Source organism: Myotis myotis, unplaced genomic scaffold (assembly GCF_014108235.1).
Source record: "Myotis myotis isolate mMyoMyo1 unplaced genomic scaffold, mMyoMyo1.p scaffold_m19_p_15, whole genome shotgun sequence".
Classification (NCBI taxonomy): Eukaryota; Metazoa; Chordata; class Mammalia; order Chiroptera; family Vespertilionidae; genus Myotis; species Myotis myotis.
In genome coordinates, this window is record NW_023416319.1 from 41,282,011 (window position 1) to 41,304,066 (window position 22,056).

Consider the following 22,056-nt stretch of genomic DNA (forward strand, 5'->3'; position numbering starts at 1 on the left):
GCGTGTTCAAATGCAGACTTTGACTTGGGAGTGGGCCTGAGACTGCATTTCTAATGAGCTCCCATGTGATGCTGCTGCTGCTGGTCCAGAGTCCTACTGTGCTTCCCCCTGGGTTTGGCCTGGAGGAGCGCCCAGGCACCACAGGGCAGACGAATGCTTCTAGTGCCACTTGGAAAGGTGCACAGGATGTGAGAATGCGCGATCTGACCCAGATGACATTCCAGAAGGCTCTTCAGAGATGCGGAAAGATGAGAGCCTTCACCAGGGTGGCTGGGACCAGGCCCCTCACACTTTGGCTCCGAGGAGAGAGCTCCTAGTTGGAATTAGAATTTGCATCCCAGCTCTGCAGCTCCTTCGCTGCATGGCCTTGGGCAGGTCATTTTGCCTCTCTCTGCCTCAGATTCTTCATCTGTAAAGTAGGGATAAGAACGCCTGCTCCAGAGGCCGTGGTGAGGGTGAAATGGGATAAGGTGTGTCAGGTACCTGGCCCAGTGCCTGTTTCATAGTAGGCCCTTCATGACCCTCTGTGTCCCCTAAAACTGCACATCGTCTCTCCTTGCAGGTGAATGAAATTTACCATGACGAGTCCCTGGGGACACACATCAACATTGCCCTCGTCCGCTTGATCATGGTTGGCTACCGACAAGTAAGCCCCCTTGTCAGCAGGCAGGCTTTGGAGAGAGACGGGGTGTGGGGCCACTGCATCATCCCAGCTACGGTGTCAGGAGGGGGGCAGTATCTAGGGAACATTTTGTCTCCAGAGTCAGAACCCCGAGACCATTAAAATTGAGGCTTCAGTGGCAGAGGCATTGGGGATGGTTAGCAGGGACTCCAGGTTCCCTCCAATATGTTACACGGACAGTCCTTTATCCTCACAGATGAAGGTCCCTCCCCTTGAGGGATTGATGGGGAAGATGGGGCTGGGAGAGGGGCAGTGACCAAGCAGGTCCTGCTATGGTTGGGCCGCGGGCCCTGGGCTCTGCCATCACAGACCAGTTGCTTATTCTCCCCTAAATGGGGGTAGCAACACATTTTCCTCCAGGGGCTTCTGTGAAGATTAAATAACCGCGAATATATTAGAGGAAACTCCCAGACCCACCTGCCTGCGGGTTGGCTGAGGGATTAGAGGTCATGTGTGACCAGTTCTTAGCAGACAGGTGTCCCCGTGCAGGGCTTGGTACATGCACGTTCCCTGAAGTAGGAGGGAATGCCAGCAGCAGCCAGAGTCAGTGACCTTGGGGCAGCTAGTGACCTTGGGACTGGCACTGCAGTCCCGTGGGCCTCAGGGTTCCCCCGTGCCAGGGGAGGGGAGTGTCGGGTACTCACCTCGGTCCGGGGGCTCCGACCCACCGCTCTGCTGTTGGCACTCTCCGGCCCGCAGTCCCTGAGCCTGATTGAGCGTGGGAACCCCTCCCGCAGCCTGGAGCAGGTGTGTCGCTGGGCCCACTCCCAGCAGCGCCAGGACCCCGGCCACGCAGAGCACCACGACCACGTCATCTTCCTCACCCGGCAGGACTTCGGGCCCTCAGGTATGCAAGGTACTGTGCTCGCCTGGGCCAGGTGTGTGCAGTGCAGGCCAGAGGCCGGGGCCGCCCTTGGAGGTCAGGGGCCAGGTTCCCCGTCAGCAAAGAGGTCCGTGGGTCTTTAGAGACAGGACCTGGATGGACAGGTGGGCAAGCTTGGCAGTGATTTCTTGAGGATCAGAGGAAGTGAAGCAGCCCCCACTCGGGCCCCTGCTGTCCTGGTTGAGCCTGCAGGTGGCTCTGTGCTTGCCATCGTCTGCCCACACTGCATTCATCTGTCTTCGTCCAGGTCGTGGGCATCTAGTGGGGCTCGTGTGGAACTTGGAAAGGAAGTGCATGCTCTGCCCGCAGCTGCACGCCTCTCTACCCAGCGATCCAAGCTCACTTCATCTCCCTGGGTCCTCCCTGCAGCCAGTGGGAAAAATAATAGTGTTTGCCTCCCTCCGTTCCAGGGCTGCTGAGAGGGCTGAGGGCACATGAAATGTCTGTACGGAGTGTGACCATAAGCGCTCTGCGAACACATGGACCCAGTTCCCATGTGGGGAACCTGAGGCACCAGGTTGTGAAGAGGCTGCCTGTGTCCTTACTTTACGGAGGAGGCAGATCTGAGACTCAGCCTGGATGCCTGGCTCCGAGTTGAGGGCTTCCTAGTTCTTCCTAGTTTGATGCTAGAAGTGAGTCAGCCAGCCATGCCTCTGCCCAAAGGGCTCCTTGTCTGAATCCCTGAAGCCCCAAATGTGGGCTTTCACACACATACAGATACACATGCACACACGTATAAACACAGAGACACACGGACACACATGTACAGGCCTACACGCAAACAACACAGATACACGTGCACAGATACATGTATACACAGACAGAAACTTATGCATACACACAAACACACGTACAGACACATTGACACATAGACACACACTACACATATAGACACATGTACACAGACACACACATACACATAGACCAGTGATGGCAAACCTTTTGAGCTCGGCGTGTCAGCATTTTGAAAAACCCTAACTTAACTCTGGTGCCGTGTCACATATAGAAATTTTTTGATATTTGCAACCATAATAAAACAAAGACTTATATTTTTGATATTTATTTTATATATTTAAATGCCATTTAACAAAGAAAAATCAACCAAAAAAATGAGTTCGCGTGTCACCTCTGACACACGTGTCATAGGTTTGCCATCACTGGCCTATACACATGTGTACCCGCACCCCAAGTATATCTCAGACCTTCAGGACAATAGAGGCCCCAGGCACCTCCTTCCCACCGCCATTCTCATTATCTATCACTGGCCCCCCACACCATCTCAGATAACAGAGCACCCCAGAGCTCTACAGACAGGGCCTACTGTCTGGTAGCTGCAGGCCCAGGCAGGGAGCACTCTCTCCTGTCACCTCCTCCTCGGAGGCCTAACCCAGCCAAGTCTGTGTCCCAGCCCCTACTGAGCCCCACGGGATGCTGGGAAGCAGGCCCCTTACCTCACAGGCTTTGCCCACAATTGCTGTTTAGTTGCTGGGACATCCCAGCCCCACTGCAATGCCCATGGCCCCCCGAGGCCTGCACAGCCGTGCCTGCTCCTTCACCTGTGTCCTCCCCACCACGTGCTCTCTCCCCGACCCATGGAGAGCTGTCTCACCTTCCTCCAGGCCCAGCTCTATGCCACCAGAGGCATCCCTGGTCCCTCAGGCCTTTCTGTGGAATCCATCCCCTTCCTCAGATCCCCCTGCTTGCCCCCCGCTGCTCCTCGAACTCTGGCCCTGCAGGCCACACCTAAGCTGACCTCTCCCCCCAAGTCTGCCTGCTAAGCCACCTGCTCCTTAATGTGTGGGTGTGTGGCAGAGAGGGTGGGGGGTTTGGATCCGATTCCTCTGTTTTCCCCATAGAATCTAACACAGTGCACCCCTAGCCCCACATTAAAAGAAGGCTTATTTGTTAAATGACCAACTGACTGGCTGGCTGGAGGGATGTGGAAGTCGGGCATGAGCAGGTTTGGGCCTGTCTGGAAACCCCACTGCCTGGTTAGAGGATGGCTGACAGGTACAGGGAGGGCGCAGGCCAAGAGAGAAGCCGTAAGCCTTGGATGTGGGGCAGCTGGGTCCAGGTTGCTCTGCTGCAGGTGGGACTTCACAAGGATTCTTCTTACTCCAGGGACCCGCCAGCAGTGGCCAGGGCAGGATGGCCCAGTGGGACTGCTGGGCCCCGCTTGGCGTGTCTTATCTCACTGTGCATCACTTCTCTCTGCCCTCTCGCCCTCCCCACAGGGTATGCACCTGTCACTGGCATGTGCCACCCCCTGAGAAGCTGTGCCCTTAACCATGAGGATGGCTTCTCTTCCGCCTTCGTGGTGGCCCACGAGACTGGTCATGTGTAAGTGGCACCGAGGGGGTGGGCAGCACGGTGAGCTCTGAGGTGGTCTGTGGGTGTGGGAGGCTTTGCCCCAGATCGGGCTCCAGTGCCAGTGTTTCGGGAGATGCCAGAGAAGCCTCCCTCAGTGAGGCTCTGCCCTGAGGCGAAGGTGGGAGGTGGGGGCAGAGCTCAGGGGCCCAGACAGCAATCCTGGGCCTGCCTTGGGTCCAGTCCCCAAATCCCAGGGAATGGGGGACCAGATGTGGCCCTGTCTTTGAGAAGGTCAATGGCAGTGTCCCATCGATAGGCTGTGGTCAGCGTCTAGGCCAGTGATGGCGAACCTATGACACGCGTGTCAGAGGTGACACGCGAACTCATTTTTTCGGTTGATTTTTCTTTGTTAAATGGCATTTAAATATATAAAATAAATGTCAAAAATATAAGTCTTTGTTTTACTATGGTTGCAAATATCAAAAAATTTCTATATGTGACAGGGCACCAGAGTTAATTTGGGGTTTTTCAAAATGCTGACACGCCGAGCTCAAAAGGTTCGCCATCACTGGTCTAGGTGGTCTCAATCTGTTCCCCCCCCCACCCCATTCCATCCACACCTTGAGGCCCTTTGAGACCAGCTCCAAGCAGCTGTGGCGGGCTTGCTTGATCTTTGAGCCTGGGTTTTGTAGAGCGCATACTCCTTCATCCATTCACCCTGTATTTTTTGAGTAGTTGCCATGTGCCAGGCCCAGTGCTAGGAGTGGGGCCTCCGTGGAGAACAGGACAGAGAAGCACTCAAGAAGCTGCATGCTGGGAGAGAGCCAGTCAGCTCTATCTGATGTGCCAGGTGGTGACATGGCACGTGCATGTCACCATCACGCCTCCCCGCCGTGTCTGCCCACAGAGTCACACTCAGCAGCCCCCACGCAGAGGGAGGCTGATCCCTGCAGTCTGAGGGACAGGGAAGGAGAGGGGTGGGCCTGCCCTCGGGGCTGGGTGTGCCGTCCACAGTCTGTGCTCCTCTGCATCCACCTGTCAGCACGGGAAGCCCATGCAGATTCCATGCCAGCTCTGCCCCCCGGGCAGGTTGTACCTACTCTCTGGGCCTTGGTTTCCTCATCTGCAACATGGAGGCTGACACCAGTGCCACCTCAGAGGTCCCTTCCTGCACTGGAAGCTGATGGTTGCTCACATTCTGGAGCCAGGAGTCTGTCTTCCTTTTTTGGGGGGGCGGCGGGGAGAGGGGGTAAGCGATGTTCACTCTTCACTGAGCAGAGGTGTCTCCCGTGTGGAGAGGACAAGCTTAGAGGACCATGTGTCTGCCTAGTGGTCAAGGCCACATGCAGCCACTTGCAAGTATTTAAGAATTTAGAACCTTTGGGCTTTGGCGTTAAATACTAAGTATAGAGAGCAGACTTGGAAATGCACTACGGTAGGTGCATGCCACAGGCAAAGCTCTGTGCTAAGTACTGTGGAGTCTTGGAGAAGCTTGAGAAGCTGGCACAGAGGGCTCAGTCAATGAGGTTGAACTGAACTGAATGAGACCTGGCCTGGCACTTGGAGGCCAAGGCCTGGTGGGAAGACAGCTCATGGCAGGCGAGCTGTTAATGGAGGTACAGGCAGATTCTGCTGTGGGAGGTCGGCCCATGGGCTGGGCGGCCAGGGAGAGTGTCCTGGGCGGAGTGTCTGGGAGTAGCGATCAGCAGGGGCAAGGCTTTCAGGGAAGAATGAGTCTGGCCCTATTGAGGGACAGAGTGGGGCCTCAGCTTCCATCCAGAGAGATGGTCCTCCCCTCTGCCTGGTTGGGAAACTGAGGCCAGGAGGCACAGCCTGAAGCCTGGTCAGGGCAGCCTTCCCATTGCTGGCCCACCTCCCCGTCTCCCCGGGGGTGGGCTCTCTGGGCATGACTCGAGGCTCCCCTCTGTCTCCCCCTCTCTAGGCTCGGCATGGAGCATGACGGTCAGGGCAACGGCTGTGCGGATGAGACCAGCCTGGGCAGCGTCATGGCACCCCTGGTGCAGGCTGCCTTCCACCGCTTCCACTGGTCCCGCTGCAGCAAGCTGGAGCTCAGCCGCTACCTTCCGTACGTCACCTCCCCTTTGGGGCCCAGGATGGGGGAGCATGCGGCCTGCCACCTCATCCCCCCAAGTCATCTCCCTTCCCAATGCCATGCCACTTGGAAGCACACTCCATTCACAGCGTTGCTGGTTAGCGTCTGGGCCTCCAGGGACATCGAGGCCAGTACAAATGCTAGACTTGGCGAGAGCAGTGCCGAGAGTGGGCACAGAGTAGATTTGGGTGGGACAGGACAGGCAGACATCCTGCGCTAACCTCGCATGGCAGCTGGCCTGGACCCAGCCTCCTGCATCCTGCATGGCAGGCTGGCTTTTTCCACCCTCAGTGCAGAGAGCCCTCCAACTGTCCATGAACCAACCCTTCACCTTGGCCTTAACGTGATCCTCTAACATGGGCAAACTGGCCTGTGAGATAGCTACAAGCTGAGTGCTAACCCCAGCCCTGGGTGCCCTGGCCCTGGAGCACCCCAGACACAGTGGGTGGACGGGAGGCCCTGTGTGAGATGAGACACAGCGCTGGGCGGCGGGCTGCACTGCTGCCAGCCTGCCTGCTCCCTAAACCTGGGGATTCCGGCTTCAGCCTGGTTCACCTCCTGTCTTCACCTCCAGCTCCTACGACTGCCTCCTTGATGACCCCTTTGCGCCCGCCTGGCCCCAGCCCCCGGAGCTGCCTGGCACTGACTATTCAATGGACGAGCAGTGCCGCTTTGACTTTGGCACTGGGTACCACACCTGCTCCGCGGTGAGTTCCCACTGGCCTCTGCCAGCCGGGTCGCCAGGACCATGTCCTTCCATGACCCGGGCTGCTCATTCACAGAATATCTGCCCAGCCGGGCTGGGCGTCTGGAGCTGGGGCCAAAGGTTCGGTTCCATCAGGGAGACTCAGGACGACCGGGACCCAGGCCCTGCCACCTTCTGCTACATACCCGCCCACCCAGCCCCAGGTGTAGGGGTGGGCGCGGGCAGTGGCTGGAGAATGCTCTAGCCCCGGGGAAGATGGAATAATCACTCACAGGGCCAAGCAGAGGCTCAGAGCAGGGGACAGCCCAGGGCGGGGGGCTTCCTGAGGGACCAGGCCTTGGTGACTCACCCCCCCGATCCAGGAGTGCAGCCCCCTCCTCGGCTCTGCAGGACCAAGAGGCCCTGCACATGGTCACCTTCCCCACTGCCCAGGCTGCACTGGGACATGTGGTCTCTGCTTTGGGGGTGGACACACAGCCTGGGATATAGGGTTTTAATGCCCATCTGCTGTATTTGTGAGGACGGTTGTCTGGCTGGCAGGGGTGATAGGAGAGAAAAGGAAGTTGGGGCCTTTTTGGACAATCAAAACACAGTTGCCAACCTGTGGCATGACTGGGTGAGACTGGAGGGAGGTGGCAGTCCAACCTTGTCTGGGCTGGGTGGCAAGGCGCACGGCTCAGGGGCATCGGGCACAGCCTCCCTAGAGTCTCAAACCCTAATCCCTGCTCAGTGACAAAGGCCGAGAGGGAGGCGTGGGAGGGAGACGGGAGTGTGGGCTGTGGCTGCCCCTTCTTGGTACCCTGTTGGAGAGAGGAGGGGTGGCTGGAGGCCGCTGGCACCTGGGGAAGGTTGGGCCTCAGAGTGTGTGGGGCTCTGGCCGGACAGACTCCTCCTGCCTCCCAGCTTCCACCACTCCCTCCTCTCTGTCGCTGCCCTTTGCCCCCTTGTCAGAGCTGGGGAACCAGTCCAGCCGGGTGACCCCATATCCTTTGCCACACAGTTCACGACCTTTGAGCCCTGTAAGCAGCTGTGGTGCAGCCACCCTGACAACCCGTACTTCTGCAAGACCAAGAAGGGGCCCCCGCTGGACGGGACCGAGTGTGCACCAGGCAAGGTACCTGCAGCAGGAGTGACTTCCTGGGGTCAGGCCCCAGGGGAGCCCCTGCCTCCTCACCAAGTGTGTAATGAATGTGTGTGGGAGGGAGGGAGGGGGGCAGATGGGAGCCCCGTGCACATGGAGGCCTCACATGAACTCCACACTCACAGCCCACACCACAGCCTTTGCTTCTCTAGTTGGCAGAATTTGGCATCACCTCATAGCCCATCCAGCAGAAATGCTTACTCCCATTTCACAGATGAGGAGAGTGAGGCCCAGGCAAGTTAAGGAACTTGTGGCGGTCACACAGAGAAGGGATGAAGGAGGACTCCAGGTGTCCTGCCTACTATCCCCCGAGGCTGTTTCTTCCACACACATCCTCCCCCCCACCCCCCAAACCTGACCTTCCATGTATTTTCTTGCTGTGTGTGCTCCGCATGCATTGGAATGGGCCAGGGCTTCCTCTGGCAGAGGGGCTGCATGGCCAGGTGTGGGAGCCCTGAGCTGGGTTCTGAAACCCACCTCTGCTCTATTGCTGGCTCTGCTGGAATCGCTGGGTGGTGACCTTGGGCCATTGACTGAACCTCTCTGGACCCTACTGACCCCTGACCACACACACTGCCCACCCTCCTGTGTTTCGGAAGTTACCGAATCATGTCACAGCACGTGAGAGAGCTCGGAAGAAGCAGGGCAGTGAGAGGTGTGATGATGACTCAGCCTCAGCTGTGAGCCCAGCCCCTGGGCACCCACCCGCAGCAGGCTCCTCCCAGTCGCATCTGGGGCCTCCCATAGCCTGCACAGGCCCGGCAGGCTCCCAGTTATCTCGGAGACAGTATGGCTGCTCCACATGTCACCATCGTTCCAGGCCCTCTCCTGTCACTATTTCACATAGCAGTTCATCAGTGGTTCTCAATTTTGGCCGCAATTGGAACCATCTGGGAGCTTTAAAAGTCCCCGCCCCCCCAGAACAGGGCGTGACAGCATCTGGGATGAGCTATCTCTTGGGGTGATGGAAATGTCCTAAAATTGGTTTGTGGTGACGGTTGCACAACGCTGTGACTTTGTGAAAGTTTATTGAATCGTACATTTGAAATGAGTGCAGTTTATGGCATATAAAGAGCATATCTTGTTATGGCTTCTTTAAGAAACCCCTACCCCTAGAGACTCTGATTCAGTTGGCCTGGGGTACAGCCACGGCATCTGGGGTTTGGAAAGTCCCCGGTGACCCCAAGGCTGAGAACCACTGAGTGACCTACTGAAGAAGGCCCGGGAGCTTTGCTGTATTTCTCCCCACTTGCCTTAGAGAAGGCAAGGAGGTCATTGTGGCCGAGCGCCCTTTGTGCCTGGCCCTGTGCTAAGGCCTTTGTAGGTGTTACTGCCTTTAGTTCTTAGAACAGCCCCATTGAACAGGTGAGTAGAGTGGGGCTTGGCAAGGGGAAGTTATGCCGAAGCACACACGGCTAGTCACGGCCGAGCTGGGACTCAAACCCAGGCCTCTCGGACTCGGTGCACGGATGGGTCTCCCCGTGGGGCAGGCCTGCCTCCCACGAACACACCTGCTTATGGCCCCTGGATGGTGATTTCGAGGTGGAGAGCCAAGATCGACTGTAGATAATCCAGTGTAGGAAGACTGTGTCTTCTCTCCCTTAGCAGACCTTTATTTCTCCGGGGTCGGTGAACAAATAATTGCATAGTTGTCATCGTCATTAATAGTGTGATTCGCCATTTCTGGAGGGCGGTGTGTGCCAAGTGCTACCTCACTGGGCGCCCCTGGCGGCCTTGTGCGGGTGGGACGCTGACCTTTCCTGAGTGGTCCGGCTGAGGAGGAGACTCAGAGAGGGGAGCCCTTTTGCGGAGGGTCACTCAGCTCCTGGCATGGTGGGATCCTGTGACCCTTTCTCGGGTTCACCCGTGCTGCCCACCGGCTGTGCCGTGGGCCTAGTTGGGCAGCCTCCGTGGCAGGCTTGATGGCATGGCCCCAGAGTGACCTCGTGCCCTCTGCTCCGTCCCAGTGGTGCTTCAAAGGTCACTGCATCTGGAAGTCACCAGAGCAGACTTACGGCCAGGATGGCGGCTGGAGCTCCTGGAGCAACTTCGGGTCATGTTCACGGTCATGTGGGGGCGGAGTGCGATCCCGTAGCCGGAACTGTGACAATCCCTTGTGAGTATGCTTAGCTGAGGCGGGCACGCCAGGGCACCCCTCTCCTTAGGCCCGAGGGGCTTGGAGGGGGAGCGGGCACAAGAGAGAAGGACTCTGCAGGGAGCTGTGTGTCTAGTGGTGAGGACCCACAATGGTGGGTGGGGGAAGATCGCTCCCACCTGGGCTGACACCTCCCACTGGGTCTGACATCTGAGAATGGGTTTGAACCAGTCATTTTCAAACTCCTGTGCAGAAGTTTTCCCTGGGAGCCTGGGAGGCCCAAGACTCTGCCAGTTTAACAAGCCCTCCTGTGACCCTGCGCCCCTGGCTAACCTTGGAGAAAACGCTGATCTAAATTGCTTAGTCATTGTGTCTCGGGAGAATACACTCCCCAAGTTGGTTTTCTACCACATGAAACAGAACTTTCTTTAACTTTCCTTAACGTACCTCTTTCTAACATCAAGTCCTCCCTCTCACCCCACCCAACTTTCAGCATTCTGGGGGCGCATTCTATTTCCCCCTAATTATCCCTTCTGTGGAGACCCCTGCCATGGTTTTGAACTTCTGAGCCCCAGTTCTGCAGGGACTGCATCTCCTGATGCTGAAGCAGCCTGCTCACAGCAGCCTGATGAGAGATGGGGGCCGGCTGGGCCGGCATGTGGGCCCACTGGCTCCAGGACCCAGCAGTCCGAACCTCATCAGGGTAGGGCCTGTCCCACCCCTCACGCAATGAGTGATGGGATGAGGCCTGCAGGATGGCAGGGTCCTAGCATTGCCGTGGCTCAGTAACAAACACCCCCTCCACCTCCCCAGCATCCTCAGAACAGGTCCTACCTACTCGGCTGTTTACCCCAGGGATGGGAAACTCACTACCTCCCGGAGCCGCCTGTTCCTGTGTCAGATGGCAGTACTGGCCTTTCACACAAATGCGCCAAAAGGAACGGCCTTGTACCTTCCACCTGTGGGGGGTATGGAAGCTGGAGTCAGAGCAGGACCCAGTGGCGCCCACTCTGATAAACCACCTTCCAGTCACAATGGATATTATCCCCTTGATCAAAGCCACCGGTTATTGGCTCCTCTGTAATAAGAACTGCTTTTATTTTATGAGGCTTAAATGAAATAATATGTGTACTCTCAGCACATCCCAGCACAGAGGAAGCACTAATAAATGACAGCTGCCGTTAGAGCGATCCCAGTCTGGGAGCGCTTGCTCTGTGCCAGGTGGGACGCAGGCACTTTCCTGCATGGACGCGTGTAATTCTCCCAGCAGCCCGAGCGGAGTGCCCGTAACCTGTGCGCTCAAATACATGACAGTCTTACTGAATCCTCGGCACTTAATGGAGAAGAGGGTACAGATTGCTTTAAAATACCTTTTCTTATTTATTCCTCACAGACACACCAGGAGGAAAGTAAAATAAGAGGTATGGTGGCCCCTCCTCTAAGGGGGAATTGAGGCATAGCAAAACTAAATCACCCAAGATTGCATAGTCAGGGCGTGGGGTAAAGGAATAGTCGAGTCATTTACTGAGTTCCTACTGTATGTCAGGCCTTGTGTGACATTTGGGAGAATATAATACAAAGACGAATAAACTGATTTCTCTTCCAGCCCAGTTGGGAGGGTTCGTCGTTCCCATCTTCCTCATCCCTTTCCCACCTTCCTTTCCCTCCTCCCCCAAGTGGAATAGGTGGCACATGCTTCAAGGATGGAGCCAGTGACAGCAGGCTCTGAGCCCAGCAGCCCCCACAGTAGGGGACCCTCTATAGTTTATCAGCTAGAAGAGCCCCTTTTGAAGCTAGTCTAAGAGGCTGAGCTGCCGGCCTTGCCCAGCCTTCCCAGCCCGCGAGGTCACCGATCTCCCTGTGCTGCCCTAGCCCAGCCTACGGAGGCCGCCTGTGCTCAGGGCCCATGTTCCAGTACCAAGTCTGCAACAGCGAGGAGTGCCCGGGGCCCTACGAGGACTTCCGGGCCCAGCAGTGTGCCAAGCGCAACTCCTACTACCTCCATCAGAACGCCAAGCACAGCTGGGCCCCCCACGAGCCTGACGACGGTGAGTGGGCCCTGCTCCCCTCCCACCCCCCAGGCCTGGGCCCAACGGTGAAGGCTGAGGGACAGTGGGGACACCGAAAGGGACATTGCAGTTGGCAGGCTTGCTACAGAGGACGGTGCAGGCCTTCACGTTGTGTAGCTCTGGGGGACCACCGTCCTCATATAGTTATCCTGGTTTATATATTATCATGACTGTTTTCTGGAGAGGCAAGGAGAATGTCTTGAGCAAGACCATCTGTGCCGCGCCAGCACGGCCAAGGGTGAACCTGAGAGGGGGCGGTGAAGGATTTAGAAAAGACAGACAAGAGAAGAAAGCTGGGTCTGGGTGGGACGCTGTCCTCTCTGATGGAGAGCTAGCAACAGTGCCATGGCCTACAAGCCGTGTCTTTATTTTATAGCCAGATTCCACGAGGCAAAGTAAGGGCGTGGTCAAGATGTTTACAACATTCTCATGGGTTTCAATCCTACTCAACTACATGCACCTGAACTCTATCAAGCCCACATCACTCAGGCACGTGGGGCCATGTGTTCGGACCATAGGTTCAAGTTTACAACTATAGCTGTTGGCTATAATTGTGCTGGGAGGGCTTTGCCCTCCAAGCTGGGACTTACACGTGGCCATGAGAGGACTGTGCCCTCTCATTAGTCCGAGGCTTGAACCTGTCCAAACACTGTGGCCGCTCTCCACACCACCTCACCCAGAGGTGCTGTGAGCTGGCAGCTGTGCTGGCTGTTGGGGTTGGTGCCTTACTGTCTTACTGTACAGGTAGACATAGTACAGGTGCAGGCACCCCTTGCTTTGCAAAACCAACGTCCCGAGAAGCTCGATCCTATCACATGCTGTGGTTTTAGGTTTTACGGATACCATTCCAGCAGTTGATGAAAATGATTTGAAAGAAAGGCTGATAGGAACCTGTGGGACCCTCATACAGACCCCCTCCAGGGTGCTGTGGGACAGACACGGGCTGTGGGACCCATGCAGAGGGGACCAAGACGGGGCTAGTGCCTGTCTGCTGTGAGCACGTCCAGGGATGGCTCTTGGGGCAGAGGGAAGCCAGCAAAGGGCTGAGATTCACCACGCCTTAGAGCCGTCGGGCTGAAGGGACCCTGACAGTGTTCTGAGCCCACCTCCCCACCATTCTCTCCATGTTTCTCCACGGGCTGATGCTCACCCCACCAGCAGCCCTCGGCCTCAGTGCCGATGGAACAGTACTTCCTCTTCAGACCCTGGCTGCCTCTTCGTAGCCCTGGCTCCAGAGTATAAATGGAAGGACCCTCAGCTGTTCAGCCCACCTAGAATGCCAGTTGGAAGGGACCTCGGGCCTGTCCACTGCTCGCCGGACACATACCCCTCTGGAACATGTTACATGTGTCTTCCCGCTGCTTGCTTGCCTCCTGCCCTGGGGAGCTCACCACTTCCTTGCCACTGTAGGCTGGCTCCTGCCCTGAGTCCCTCCTGCCCGGGGACATGGTGGTCAGGGTCATACTGGTCTTTGGGACAATTGGAGCCCCCATCCTTCGCCCCGCCCCCCTTTCCCCCCAACAGTTCCCACCAGGAATCTGACTCCTGAGGGTGAAATCCAAAGTGGTATTGGATGTTGCGGCTCTGAGTCCTGAGTGCTGGGCAAGATGCCCGATGGTCCCTTAGAATGTGGCTGAGTGAGCGGCTCGCTTTGAAAGCCTTGCAGATCCCATCAGAATCCAAACAAACCACCGTAGCACAGGGCAGGGAAGGGCAGGGAGGGGCGGGGAGGGGCGGGGAGGGGTGGGGAGGCTGATGGGGCAGCTGGACTGTGAGTTTTCCCAGGACTTTCAGACAAATTCCAGGAAGCTAGCTAAGCCCCAACCTCCCATTTTCTAAGAAACACAGGGAGTGTTTATATGTTCTCTGGGCCCTCCTCTTTACAACATCAATAGCCCAGAGAGAGAATAGAACATTTAATTGTTAGAACTAGAAAGGAGCCCCTTCCCTCCCTCACTGCCGCTCCATTTACAAACCCAAACACAGGCCATTATTCCTGCTTTTCATGCTTCCTTGTAATGTTTGCAAGCATGTTAAGATACACCACCACATGTGTGGCTGGTTAAATGCATGTAGAGGTCAGAGCAGGACCCAAGCCAGGCTGCCTGCGCTAGGATCCTGGCTCTTCCACTTGCTGTGTGGCCTGGCACAAATTCCTAACCTCTCTGGTCCCTGGTTGTCTCCTCTGTCATGTTAGGACCTACTTCCTCGGGCCTAGAAAGTCTTAAATGAGTTAATTCACGAAAAGCGTTTAAGGTTGTACATCGAGTGTGAAAGGTTTTGGAAGTACCTGGCACACAGCAAGCATTCACTGCGTGTGGGCTTGTTATTGTTATTATTTTATCACTTGATTTTTCTCAACCCTCCGATTAGCATTTTACTGATCAAGGAAAATACATTAGAGACAGGCTCGAAGGGGTCAGATATAATTTGCCCAAGATCGCGTGGCCCATAAGTGAGTGACAGAGCAGGAAACTTGAGCCCCAGCCCCACTGCGCCCCCTACGGGCCAGAACTGGCTCTGGAGCTTCCAGCTTGAGCCCAGCTCGGGGCTCCGCATGGCTCCTCTCCCCACAGACACCCAGAAGTGCGAGCTGATCTGCCGGTCAGAGGACACAGGGGATGTGGTCTTCATGAACCAGGTGGTCCACGATGGGACACGCTGCAGCTACCGGGACCCCTACAGTGTCTGCGCCCGCGGAGAGTGTGTGGTAGGTGACCCCGCCAGACCACCCACTCTGCCTGCCCCTTCTGCGCCCTACAAAGACTAGCACTGCCTCACTGTCCCCACCCACACCCCTTAGTCTTCAAACATAACCCTGGGATGCTAGAAAGGGGCTATTGCCTAGCCCCATGGTCGGCAAACCACGGCTCGCGAGCCACATGTGGCTCTTTGGCCCCTTGAGTGTGGCTCTTCCTAAGCCTTAGGAGTACCCTAATTAAGTTAATAACAGTGTACCTACCTATATAGTTTAAGTTTAAAAAATTTGGCTCTCAAAAGAAATTTCAATCGTACTGTTGGTATTTGGCTCTGTTGACTAATGAGTTTGCCGACCACTGGCCCAGCCCATTCAAGAGGAGAGGAGTGGCCAGTTTTAAGACCTTGCCCATGTCACGTGCAAGCTTGTGACCGAGCCCTGTCCAGCTATGGGTTCTCTTATGTCTGGGGCCTGGGGATGAGGGGGTGGGGGGCACAGGCTGCTGACCTCAGGGTGGTGAATGGGGATGGGAGCCTCCTCCCACTGACCCCACCTCTGGCCTCAGCCCGTCGGCTGTGACAAAGAAGTGGGGTCCATGAAGGCAGACGACAAGTGCGGGGTCTGTGGCGGCGACAACTCCCACTGCCGGACTGTGAAGGGGACGCTGGGCAAGGCCTCCAAGCCGTCAGGTGAGCAGGCTGGGCTGGAGGGAGGCCAGCGGTGCCTGGGCTGCCTGAGCTGTCCCTCAGGTGGGCCCTTCCTCCCAGAGCTGGGTCACAGTTTACGTGGGGAGAAAGGGCCTCAAAGCCAGTCTCCAGACTGTCCCGGCTGCCCAGGGCTGGTGACCAGAAGCCATAGCTGGTCACCTTCTTTCCAGGTGACCTGCTACCTGTGCTTGGGGCCAGGGGCTCAGAAGCATTTTCCTGCTAGGCAGTGTGTGGTGACGGGTCAGCCATCTTGTGGCTCTGGGGCTGCTGGTGGGAGTGAGGAGTCCGACAAGTTTGAAAGCGTGGCCCAGGCTGAGCTGGTAGTGTGCTTCCCCTCTCTGCTCTCTCACTTTAAAAACACCCGTGGTGCCTCCTGCTTTGAACTCCTGGTACTTTTGAGTTCCTGGACTTTCCTCTCCACCTTCAATTTTGCCAAACTTGCTGTTGAACAGGCCAGATAGTAGTCCTTTACATGTTAGTATGAACAAGCTCATTGCCCTTTGGGGGATGTTACAGCTTTGCCTTGCCTCTCCTTGTTGGGAGAAGATTGGTGGCTCCAAGAAAGGCTTGTTTCCGGGCCTTGGGGTGGCGATGAGGGCCCAGGGCAGCCATGCTGGATCTTCATGGCCTGCTTCATCTAAATCCCTGCTGTGGCTTAAGGTGTGAAAAGAAAGAGTGTGTGTGGGGGGGGAATCCGGAGAGGAGGGTCAAGAGAGTGGAAATAGTAGCAACTACCACACACAGAGCCCCTTCGAGTCCTAGAGCATCTTGAGCTACAGCAGCTCATGTGATCCTGGCACCACCTTGTGGGGAAGGGCCCAGGCCTGTTTAACAGATCAGGAAACTGAGGTTCCTGGGTACCTACAGGGGTGGGGGGCCACGAACGGGGATGCTGGGCAGTGGGACCACGGCTCAGGGTGCTCACAGCTTTTCTGGATCCTCCCCTGGCAGGAGCTCTCAAGCTGGTGCAGATCCCGGCAGGTGCCAGGCACATCCAGATCGAGAGGCTGGAGAAGGCCCCCCACCACATCGGTGAGTGTCCCGGTGCTGGGAGAGGGGCGCCAGGCCCCCAGAGCTCCCAAGGTTTGGGGAGCTGGGAGAGGAGAGGGCTCTAATGCAGGGGGGAGTCCACAGATTTGAACAATGGCAGAGAACCTCTTTTTCTTTTGTTTTTCTGTGGCTCAGCACTTTGGGCTGGGCTCACCTGGGTGCTGCTTCTACCTCACTGCCTGGGCTCGCTCATGCAGATGCACTCAGCTGGTGGGTGTGTAGGGCCCTGGTTGGTACTGGCTGTCGGCTGGCGTCCTGGGGCTGACAGGGCCATGCCCCCAGCAGGCTAGCCCAACGTTATAGACGTGGTGTCTGTCACATGGGCCCCAGGCGTTGTGAGAGCGGCAAGCCCAGCGCGCAAGCTTTTGTGTCATGCTTTCTGGTTTGTTTGTTTGCTTGTTTATTTTAGGGACAGGAAGAGAAAGAGGGAGAGAAACATTGATTTGTTATTCCACTTATTTATGCATTCATATGCGCTCGTTGGTTGCTTCTTGTATGTGCCCTAACCACGGATCGGATCCCCAGCCTTGGTATATCAGGGTATCGGGCCCTCACTCTAACCAACTGAGCTACTCAGCCAGGGCACGTCATGCTTTCCAATGTCCCATTGGCCCAGCAAATCCTGTGGCCACGCCCAGGCTTACGGTGTAGAAACAGACCATCTCTGTTTCTTGATGGAAACATGGTAGAGTCACAGTGCAAAGGGGCATGTAGACAGGAATAGGAGGAATTTGTAGCCATTTTTGCAATCTACCGTCTAAATTATTCTCATTATAATGACAAACATAGTCACTAAACTAGGTGCCCACCCTTTATAGTTATAACAGTTCCACAATTATATAGACAAGGCAGATGGAAAGTTAGGGCCTCCAAATACATCAATAAAATCCAAATGAAAAACATGAATGTCATGAGAGATTTGTTTTGTTGGTTTGTTTGCTTTACTCTGTTTTTGTTGAAACTAAGTTGGCAGTCAAAAAATGAGTATTTCCAAAAGAGGCAAATCCACAGAGATAGAAAATAGGTCAGTGATTGTCAGGGGCTGAGAGGTGGGGGAGAGGGAGTGACTGCTACTGGGTCTCAGACTTCTCTGGGGATGATGAAAATGTTCTGGAATTAGATTGCACAACCTTGTAAATACACCAAAAAGCACTGAATTGCACCCTTTAAAAGGCTGGGTTGTGTGGTATGTGCATTATATCTGAATTTAAAAAACGTAAGCATGGTTTAGAGCAGGGTCCTGGCAGGGAGGGGCAGCAGGCTGCTGCCTGCACGTGGGGCAATGGATGGTTCTCTCACACTTGTCTGCGTTCAGACCCCTTACAGAGGACATGTAGGTCACACTGTCACCGAGGGCCCTCTTGCATATTGTGGCCACCAAGTCACACTGCTTGGCCCCAACTCGTCAGAAACACAACCACAAAACATAACATCTCTTGGCAGGTTTGTATGTCACAAAAAATGCTGACATTTATGTTTTTAGATTATTGTCAAAGTAACATAAACATTTTTAAAGGTCTCCTGGGGAACTTGCCTCCCCTGGAAAATACATCCACATTAGCACAGCTGTAATTGATCTGGAAGGTGCCTAGAGGTGTAGTCCAAACAGGCAATGGGCACAAGGGGAAACTGAGGCCAAAGTGGGCTGTGGGCCCTCTGTGTGCTCTGATGCACCTTCAGGGTGAGTCAGTCTGACCCTGGGTCTCCTGTCTCCTGTCTCCTGGCCCGTGCCCTTGGCAGTCACCTCACTCTGCATGGGGAGTGCAGGTTTGGAGGGCTTTGGCTCCGCCATCTCTCTGCCCACTTGCCTGGGGAATCCTGCTGGAACAGGCCCCGGGGAGGGGAGAGGGCAAGGAGAGAAGGGTCCTTGACTCCAGAAAGGGGGCTACTGCTGCACCCCTACAAATGGCTCCATAATAGCAGCAGCCCCTTGGGCCTCCTCAGCCCGCTCCTACCCCACCTCCAGAAGTCTAGCATCTTGATCCTCTGTAGGTGGTAGGTGGGGAGTGATCCAGGTAGCTTCTGCAGAGGTGGGGCAAGCCCCTAGCATGGGGCAGTCTGTGCATGCACATTCGCCTGTGTTTATCAGGTGAGTTCCCTGAAGGGTTGGGGCTCTGCTGGAGGCCAGGACAGGAACGGGCGTTGGAACTTGGCATTGGCACAGGTTGTGTGAGTATACATGCGTGAGGCACACGGCATGTATAGACTGTGTGTGTGTGTGTGTACACGTGTGTGCGCGCGCACGTGTGTGTGCCCTTGTGTGTGCCTGTGTGTGCCTGACAGGGTAGGAACTCTCTGGGGAAGCCCAGGACAGGTGGAAGCCTTGGCTATGAAGGCCCTGCCCAGACTCATCAGAGTCTAATGATTAGACTCTCCTGGAATTGGGGGACTTGGACTCTTTAACAGGAAGAGAACTCACGCTGTCATAATGTCTGCATGTGCTGGGCCTTGAGCTGGCACTTTCCACACGCATCTCGTTTAAACCTCATGACAATCCATGAAGGCTCTTGTTTTATCCCATTCTGTGTTTGGGAAAGAGGCTCCGAGAGGCTCAGTGGGAAGGAGTAACAGGTAGACAGGGTGCCCCGAGGGTTCCCTGGCAAGGTCTGAAGCCCCTGGAGAGGTCTGGCTTGCGGCCCTGTGGAGGGGAACAGAAATCTGTGTGTCCCTCTTTCCCTGGCCAGCGGTGAAGAACCAGGTCACAGGCAGCTTCATCCTCAACCCCAAGGGCAAGGAAGCCACTAGCAGGACCTTCACGGCAATGGGCCTGGAGTGGGAGTACGCAGTGGAGGACGCCAAGGAAAACCTCAAGACGAGCGGACCCCTGCCCGAAGCCGTCGCTGTCCTGGTGAGCCCCCAGCCTGGTCCTCCCAGCTCACTGTCCCTGCCGCTGAGCCAGCACAGGCCTGCTGGAAATCCTCCTGCCCCACTCTCTTCGGGAGCCTGAGCAGGGCCACGGCGCCCTCCATCGCAGGCCAGCTCCTCATGTGTGCTTACAGGCTGGCAGGATGGCAGTGAGGAGGGAAAAAGGAACAGCTGTCTCATGGTCGGACCAGAGACGCCACACACAGGGAGTTTGTTCTCCGTAGCGTAGAACCCTGGGTCTGTCCCTTGTGTTGTCCTGGCACCATCCAGTGTTAGCATGCACTATGGCATTGCCAGCGAGTGAGTTGGCAACTGACCCTGGGGTGCCACCTGGCACTGCTGGCTTCCCGAGAAGGGAGCAGGGCCACTGTCCTGTCGGGGGCCTCTCTCCCAGCCCTTCTTCCTAGACCACAGGCCTGAGCTTAAGGAGCAGGGATGGTTAACCCAGGAGACCAGGAGGCGCTCTGTCCGCAGTGCCGTTGGCTCAGGCTGGGTGGCAGGGGAGCTTGGACAGGCTCTGTTCCTGGTGTTGCCCTCACGAGTCCGGGAGGCCCTGGAGGGCAGGGTCCAGGGCCTGCTTACTGACATCAGCATAGTAATTCAATCCAACACCCTATTTTCTGTTCACCCTGTATTTATTGATCACCCATACATCTAAGGCCAATTTATTTTCAACAAAGGTACCAAGACCATTCAATGGGGAAAGAATAATCTCTTAAACTAATGGTCCTGGGTCAACTGGATATCCACAGGTGAATGAAGTTGGCCCCCTACCTGACATCATGTGCAAAACTTAGCTCAAAGCAGATTAAAGACCCAAATTCAGGAACTCAAACCCTAGAACTGTTAGGGAAAACGGATACATCTCATGAGATTGGAGTCTGAGGATGACCTCTCCCCTCAGGTGCTCCCCCCGGCTGAGGGTGGCCCCCGCGGCAGCCTGGCCTACAAGTACGTCATCCACGAGGACCTGCTGCCCCTCATCGGGAGCAACAACGTTCTCCTGGAGGAGACGGACACCTACGAGTGGGCACTCAAGAGCTGGGCCCCCTGCACCAAGGCCTGCGGAGGAGGTACTGCCCCTGGGCCCGGCTGCCCCAACCGTCAGCTGCCTTGTGGGTGCGGCCCTGGGCCTCTCAGAAGGAGACGAGCAGGAGTGGCCAGAGGGCTGACCTTGTCTCTACCTGCGGAGTCCCCAGTTCATGACTCAGTTTCTCCTTGAAGATCTCCAGGGTGTGGAAGCCCGTCTGGTAGGGTCTCCGGGCTGGGGCTGGGGTGCTAGAGCAGTATGCAGGGCAGGGCGTCTGTGCAGAGAGGCTGCCGTGTCCCCACCCACAGTTCACCTGGGATAGAGACAGGCTGGTCAGGGAAGGCTTCCTTGGAAAGTGACCTGGGCAGGAGGGAGTGCAACGGCCCAACCGGAGGTGGGATTGGCCCTCCAGGTTTTCCAGAGGTCACTGTCCCCGAGGCCCCAGGCAAGGCAGTGGGGGCCTTGCCCAACCAGCCCTTTGTCAGCCTGCCCCCCCCACCCTCAACCACAGGTATCCAGTTCACCAAATATGGCTGTCGGCGCCGACGAGACCATCACATGGTACAGCGGCACCTGTGCGACCACAAGAAGAGGCCCAAACCCATCCGTAGGCGCTGCAACCAGCACCAGTGCCCCCAGCCTGAGTGAGTGCCCGGGAGGGGGGAGGAGCCGGATCCCGTGCCCGCCAGCCCAGGGTGTGGCAGACCTTCTCTCAGCCCTGGCCTTGAGGAGGGGCTGCGGAGCCTGCTTCCTCCAGCCTGTAGCCCGGAGACTCAGCCCCTTGGCAGGACTCCTGGAGCAGAGAGCGGCCCATGCCAGGCTCTGCCCATGGCCAGCGCTGCCCTCCCATCCATCTGTCCCCTCTGGGTCCCTGGATTAACTTTCACTACCAGAAGGAAGATGCTTCCTTTGTTCTGTCACTTCCAGCATTCTTTTACAGGTGGGGAAACTGAGGCCCGATTTGGGGGCACAGCTTTCTGCAATGGCCTGGGAGGTCCATGCAGGTGAAGCAGTTTCAGTGCTGCCAGGCTGCAAGCCCCAGGCAGGGCGCTGTCCACCAGCTCAGCTGTCATCTGGGCCATGGACCCTGGGCCCTGGTTGGGGTTCCCTGGCCTGAGGAGACAGGCTTTTTTGAGCTCAGGGTCATATTCTTGAGGTTATTTGGAGCTGGCTTTGGGGAGAGGACAGAGCTGTGACTTACGGAGGGTTCAAGGTCAGGCCTCCAGACAGGGTTGAGGGTCGCTGGCCATAGGAAACCACAGAGAGCCAAATCCACTCTCCTGCCCTCCCAGGAGTCCTCCATGGTTGGGGGCAGGTGCCCGCTGGCCCCGCTGATTCACAGCAGCTCCTGCTCCCTCGGGCTAGGGGAGGTCCAGGGCTGGGCTGGAGCTGGTGACCAGCGCTAGAAGCCGCCACAGCCGCCCTGTCCTCGGCCCAGGCTGGGATCCCCAGCCCCTCAGCCCTCCCGCTTCCCTGTATGTGCTACTATACACTGGTATTCAGGCCACCTTCCCCACTAGGCCGTGCAAGGCCCACAGGCCACCCACCCCGGCTTGTCTGCAAAATGGCCCAATGAAGTTTTGGGGCTTTTGTTTTTTAAAGGAAGGGGTTGACTGAAAGAGCCTGGTTTACCACCAGCTTAGCTGATCAGCACCGAAGCTCTGCAGGCGCTAACGGTGGTAGTAATGGTGCCTGCATTTATTACAT

General features: G+C 56.5%; 1 protein-coding gene across 2 annotated transcripts in view; it reads left to right on the forward strand.

Annotated features, from left to right (window-relative positions):
- ADAMTS14 (ADAM metallopeptidase with thrombospondin type 1 motif 14) overlaps nt 1-22,056 on the forward strand; it is a 76,717-nt gene that overhangs the window by 46,265 nt on the left and 8,396 nt on the right. For both annotated transcript variants that reach the window (XM_036336992.1, XM_036336991.1), the window contains exons 5-18: nt 563-646; nt 1,382-1,529; nt 3,800-3,905; nt 5,818-5,961; nt 6,563-6,695; nt 7,695-7,808; nt 9,803-9,951; nt 11,803-11,978; nt 14,576-14,709; nt 15,263-15,386; nt 16,356-16,436; nt 19,139-19,302; nt 20,224-20,392; nt 20,861-20,993. In XM_036336992.1, the coding sequence (XP_036192885.1) occupies nt 563-646; nt 1,382-1,529; nt 3,800-3,905; nt 5,818-5,961; nt 6,563-6,695; nt 7,695-7,808; nt 9,803-9,951; nt 11,803-11,978; nt 14,576-14,709; nt 15,263-15,386; nt 16,356-16,436; nt 19,139-19,302; nt 20,224-20,392; nt 20,861-20,993 (1,859 nt within the window). The remainder of the gene's footprint in view (nt 1-562; nt 647-1,381; nt 1,530-3,799; nt 3,906-5,817; nt 5,962-6,562; nt 6,696-7,694; nt 7,809-9,802; nt 9,952-11,802; nt 11,979-14,575; nt 14,710-15,262; nt 15,387-16,355; nt 16,437-19,138; nt 19,303-20,223; nt 20,393-20,860; nt 20,994-22,056) is intronic.